This window comes from Heptranchias perlo, chromosome 19 (assembly GCF_035084215.1).
Source record: "Heptranchias perlo isolate sHepPer1 chromosome 19, sHepPer1.hap1, whole genome shotgun sequence".
NCBI classification, from domain to species: Eukaryota; Metazoa; Chordata; class Chondrichthyes; order Hexanchiformes; family Hexanchidae; genus Heptranchias; species Heptranchias perlo.
In genome coordinates, this window is record NC_090343.1 from 28,446,796 (window position 1) to 28,452,580 (window position 5,785).

Genomic DNA, 5,785 nt, shown 5'->3' on the forward strand with positions numbered 1-5,785 from the left:
GGCACATGTTCTGTTGACCTCTCCCCTGCCTCTGTGGCAGTGCATATTGAAACCTCAACACACTGTACTACTGCACAGTTAATCAAATTATTTGGAAATTATTTTTGAAACAGTACCAATGGTATAATTTCCTTTTAAAGCAAAATTGGCTCTTATCAGAGTATGTCTTCTGTGATTTCTGTAGGTTCTACTGTATTTGTATGCTATAGAATAATAATAAATACAGATTTAAATAGTCATTTGCTTGTTGACAAAGGTAGTGATGGTTATGTTCTCACAGATGGTAAACAAAGTTATTGCATTATAATATATGCTGCATAAAGATTTTCTCTGCAATATACTACAGGGTAATTAATCTGTTGATAAACCTGCAGTAAATGGTGCCAATTTGCAGAAATTGAGTCCATCTATGACCACCATTCACCTCCATATTGAAAATCTTGTAAATCACTCCTAGGTATCCATTATATAGCAGTGTTGATATTGACATGGATAATGCAGAGTGGCTGAGGGATATTATATATTCTCTGTGGATGTCCCTGTGAGAGGCAGATAGAAGAGTACTCCTTGGTTTAACTCCTTGATATCCATAGGACAGGAACAGCTCTATAATTTTCTATTAGAACATTTTTAGTTATAGAACATCACTTTGGGGAATTTATTTTTGTCTGCATGTTACTCCTTCACTCCTCATTCTGTTTTTCCTTTTGCGTTGTTTATAATATCAATGGAAGAAGATTTTTTTTCTGGGGCAGTACATGTGGTTATGGTACTGGACTAGCAATTCAGAGGTTTCTAAGATCAAACTCCACCATGGTAAATTGTGAAACTGAATTCAATTAATCTGATAATTTGTGGGTTAGCACCAGAAAAATGACAATGAAAGCTGCTGAATTGTTGTAAAACCCCAGCTGGTTCACTGATGTCCATTAGTGAAGGGAACCTGGCCTACATATGACACCATGTGGTTGATTCTTAATGCCTTAGTGTAATTAGGAAAGTGCAATAAATGCTGCCTTGTCAGCATTACCAATAACCCAAAAGAAATTAATGAAACACATCTTTGTAAATGCATTTATGATTTTGCTACACGATGTATAGAAGAAATCTCCTCCCAATATTTGATTTGAAAAGATTGGTGGTCTAAGGGAAACCATTTGATCTTTGAGTACTTTCACTGCACATTGAAGCCATTCTAAAATTGTCAGGTAAAAACAATTATGTTTTTTATTCTGTGTAAATTTGGCTGACTAGTTTACATCACCGTTGAATATCGCTCTCATCTAGCACTCCCTTCATGTTGCAAAGTGATTGTATTTGCTAAATGTTGATTTCAAAAAGCACTGATATTTATCGAATATACATGCAAACTATGTTTACATACAAATCCAACCTGCAACATAAATGTCGAATTTGTAACTGCATTAATGTTTAAACAGCCATGATATAAACCTGTTTTGGAATTTTCACAGAACAAGTAAATGCTTTATTCTTAAATTTAGTGCTTGTTTTATTGAAATGTTGTAACCTATAGGAGTATCACGGAGAGATTGTTGCAACTTCCTCCTTGATGCCAGCAATGGTACAAAATTCAATGTATTTTTGTTGTCATTCCTTCCCCCCCCCCCACCACCACTACCACATTAGCAATAAGGATTTACCACTAGGCACCTGCATAGGAAATCTATGTAATTTCAAAAGTTTGTGTAATCAGTAGCACTTTGTAAAACTGCAATGAACAATTCTCACTAAAGTATAATGGCTAATAAATTCTTTGAGCAATTTTGAATGTTCCAACAAGAATACTTCCCCTGAAATAAAAATTGTTTTTCTTAAGGGATATTGCCAACCCTAAATCTTAGCTAGCAAAACTTTGTTATATAAATAAATGTTCCAATGGCACAATTGACATTGAAAAAAATTACATTGGGTCAGAAAAAATCATATTGTTCACATGAGAAATCACAATGTGTCACATTAAGCACATCTGTTGTAGTTGCCTCTCTGCAAAATGGTCACAATGTTTTCTGCCCTTCGGGGAAGTTTATAATGCTTATAACAGACTATCCTAATATATATTCACATTACTGAGCACATTTGTCTCAATTTTTTTTATTTTTTAAATGTATTACCGTGTATCTAACTTCAACTGCTATATGAACTCAACATGACAACATTTAATCAGATTGTTCAGAAGTGGCAATTCTTGGCTGTTACAAGAACCTAAATGTGGTGACAGTACCACTGTGAATTGATTGTTGTCAACTGGGTTTAAGTGCATTATTGAAAGAAAACAATTGCCCAAGGTTGTAATGTGATAACATTTTATGTTCTTTTAAAAAAAACACAAGGAACAAACTAAGCATGCCAGGTTTACTTTGCATGTTAGACACAGAAAGTGCTTACTTTATTTTGTTAAACTAAGCATGAAAGATTAACTCTAATATTAAGGTACTATTACAGGAGGCAAACAAAACAAGTTGCTGTTCAGTGTCGAGAGACCATTTTTATTGGATTTACATAAACTATGACAACAGAATACAAGAATCAATTGACTTAACTGCTGTTTTAGGCAGCCTATTGTAAACTTAATAGCAAAAATATGTGCAATCAAAACAATACGTTTATACTTTAAATACTGCATCTATCTTGGCAGTCTGCATTCTCACATTTAGACTCAAATCACTTTGGCTCTTCTATAGGTCTGAAACCTCTTCAGAGTAATCATTGGCATCATCCTCATCTGACCTGACCGAAACCCGAAAATGGCGCCTCAGGAAGCCACCATACCTTTTCTGGTTATCCCATTTATATCTTGGTCTACCAATTCTTCTCATGAAGCCTCCATATCTCTTTTGCAATTCCATATCTTGATTTTCCTCATCACCCAAATCTGCACTTCTCTTGTAGCCAAAACCTTTCATGAATCCTCCATACCGCTTTAGCTCTTGGGCAGCAGGGATATCACTATTTTCTTCCAGCAGATTCTCAGTTATAGCTGCAAGTTCCTGTGAGTTCTTTTCTAATTCAGGGGCATCTCTTTCACCAAACGTTTTCAGAAATCCTCTGTATTTTTTAAGATTTCGGCCCTTGTTGTATGCATTTTGTTGGGCCAATGCTTTGGCATAAAATCTGCTCTTGTCAATCTTCTTCATGAAGCCCCCATAGCGTTTCACGAGACTGCTGTGCTGTTTCCCAAGAAGTGCCTCTGCTTTCCCATCTTCCTTTTCATTAGTGCCTGGGTCAGTGAGAGCTTCCTCCACAATGCCCAAAAGGTCAGGGTTATAAGGGTGAAGTGCCTTGTCACATTTTTCCCATTCTTTGGTAGACAGCATTATCCCTTCACACTCTAAAGTGCAGGTCTGAAAGATAGCCAGAAGACAGAGATTTTGTTTTATGTTGAAACTGACCTGTATTTAGCACAAATAACTCACCATTATCGGTATTAACTAAAAGCATAAGTACTTAAATCCATATAAAGTATTTTAAAAATGGGCACTGACTTTATTAGAGCCAAAAAACATGTGCACCATTTGCATCATGACGATGCCATGGACAAGAAGTAGTACAAGGCTTCACAGTGATTTACGCCATTTCATGTTGTGGTTGTAGACCGACAATAAAAGTTTGCCAAACACTTTTCCAAGAAAGAAAGATCCTGTTAATGAAACGAGAATACTTAGAGCTGGTAACATCACTCTACGCGTAACATGCGGAAAAACAGGTGGTTTAGATAAAGGAAATTCTAGATGTGTAAAATTTAAATTAATGGCAGTTAAGCATTAGCATTGGCCCATATAAGTAATATTAAATTGTCCTAGGCTTCCCCACTCAGGTCGATTTGCAACGGAGAGGTGTGCTGATATTGAAAGAACCACGAAGAGGCACCGTGCGTCGAGAACGGCAGTAAAACAAAGGTTGACAGACCTGAAGCGTTGACCATCCCTTCCTCTCTCTCCACGGATGCTGCCTGACCTGCTGAGTGTTTCCAACATTTTCTGTTTTAATTTCAGATTCGCAGCATCCGCAGTATTTTGCATTTTGTAGTAACATTTTATTTTATTTTTCATTTATATCGATTATTAGTGAGGAAAAAAAATCTAAAAGCTACTTTATAAACGAAAATTCTTTTCGAAGACTAAACAGGAGCAAAACACTAGGAGGATGCCTGTACAGTGTTTTTGAAAGACAATCCCGTGGTTAAGCACTTGGTAGGTAAAAGGGGAGACACTTTCATTCTACACACCTCCAATCGGATAATAAAAAGACTATTTACAAATGCGGGGAGCAACTAGAACAGCAGATTGTCTGAGTTTTGATCTTTCCTGGATAGGCAGGAGTCTATCCACAAGGTGTCGTTATCTTGGTTCAGCCACTACAACGGATACCAAACAGACGAATCGAAAATCGTCAATCCTTTAAAAACCTCTCCGTTATAGTCAGTCTCCATACATTCAAGGCGCTTCAAAATATTGCAAACGGTCCCCGACCGTTAACTCGCAGCTAGTTTTAGCACGTTACCCATCCATAGAAAAACTGCAGCCCCCTCTACTCAAAAGGAATTGTTTTTAATCTGTAACTGCTGCATTTAAAGTTGTGTACTTCATTTTATGGTCAGCATGTGGTTAATTCAGCATATTTAATTATCCACACTGATCCATCTGGATACGTTCTGGTTCAGAAGTTCTTCATTTCCTTCTGCAATTGCTAGTGCAGTAATAAACTATTTTGTAAATGCTATACATTAGACCGCTATTGTTGTTGATTCCCTATAATTACAATTAATGTTGCCTAATCCATTTCACTCGGCCAAAACTGTTGTGTGTGCATTGAATTATTCTGACCTGGAATATAATATATATTTTTAGATTTCCCTGCCCTGGTCACGCTTTGCAACACGCAATTATTTATTAATCCAAATGTAATATGTTTATGTATGTTGTATACTGTATATTCTGTACTTTGATTTTGGTGTAACGGTTTTCCATAACCGTTGCGAATAGGTTGATCCGAATGCAAATAGGGAACTTGTAAGTTTGATTGGCAGTCACCGTAGCACATAAGTGGCAACTGACTTCTTTTAGTTAATCAATTCTATTGCACACGTTGATTTAGATAAATATATGGCTGACAGTTATCTGTGCTCTTTAAGCTGTCGTGCTTGATTCACTCATCAATATGATAATCTGGATGGCTAGGACTGACTGAATATACTGAGACCGGATTCTGTTACCAGTTGCTTCATGTAGGTAACTGCAGTTTGCATTGCGGTAAAGCCGTATGTTATGTTTAGTCCTTTTACCAGTTTTTGTTGGTGTGGATGAGCATAATCCATGTTGGAAACCTTGATTTGTTAACTATTAGTGGCTGTAGTTATCTTACCAGTGGCTTGATCGAGCTGTCCAGGACCGAGTTGCATGCCGAACACTGATTGGCACAGTCGGCGTGGACCGTGTGCAGTGAACTAAGGGACAGCATCAGGACAAATACAGTCCACTCCATCGCTATCCTCTGAAATACAAAAAGAACATTCTCTAGAATGTAGCTTTCAATTCAAAAATAGTAAAGAAAAATACTGAGGCTTCAAATCTGAATCTTTAGACAAGGATTTAGGAGAATTTGAAAAAAAGGCACTGTATAGGGAAATATATAACAGATCCTGAATGGGAAAAGACATTAAGGTCTCAGATGGAGACGTTTCTTCAGAATCTCCCTGAATATCCTCTCCTCATTCAGGTACTGAAGAACCAGTTGTGTTTTCCAGCATTTTCTGCTTTTATTTTCA

General features: G+C 36.9%; 1 protein-coding gene across 1 annotated transcript; it reads right to left on the reverse strand.

Annotated features, from left to right (window-relative positions):
* Positions 1–2,470: 2,470 nt before the first annotated feature.
* On the reverse strand, positions 2,471–5,502 carry pdyn (prodynorphin). Its single transcript, XM_068000816.1, has 2 exons — positions 5,383–5,502; positions 2,471–3,362 (listed from the first exon to the last, which is right to left on the reverse strand). The coding sequence occupies exons 1-2, from the start codon at positions 5,500–5,502 to the stop codon at positions 2,697–2,699; spliced, it is 786 nt and encodes a 261-aa protein (XP_067856917.1). The 3' UTR covers positions 2,471–2,696.
* Between the last annotated feature and the right edge of the window lie 283 nt (positions 5,503–5,785).

Excerpts from the sequence above, each read along its gene's own strand:
- pdyn (XM_068000816.1), bottom strand. The coding sequence starts at position 5,502 with ATGGAGTGGACTGTATTTGTCCTGATGCTGTCCCTTAGTTCACTGCAC. Across the intron at positions 3,363-5,382 it reads ACAGCTCGATCAAGCCACTG|ACCTGCACTTTAGAGTGTGA; the intron begins GTAAGATAACTA and ends GCTATCTTTCAG.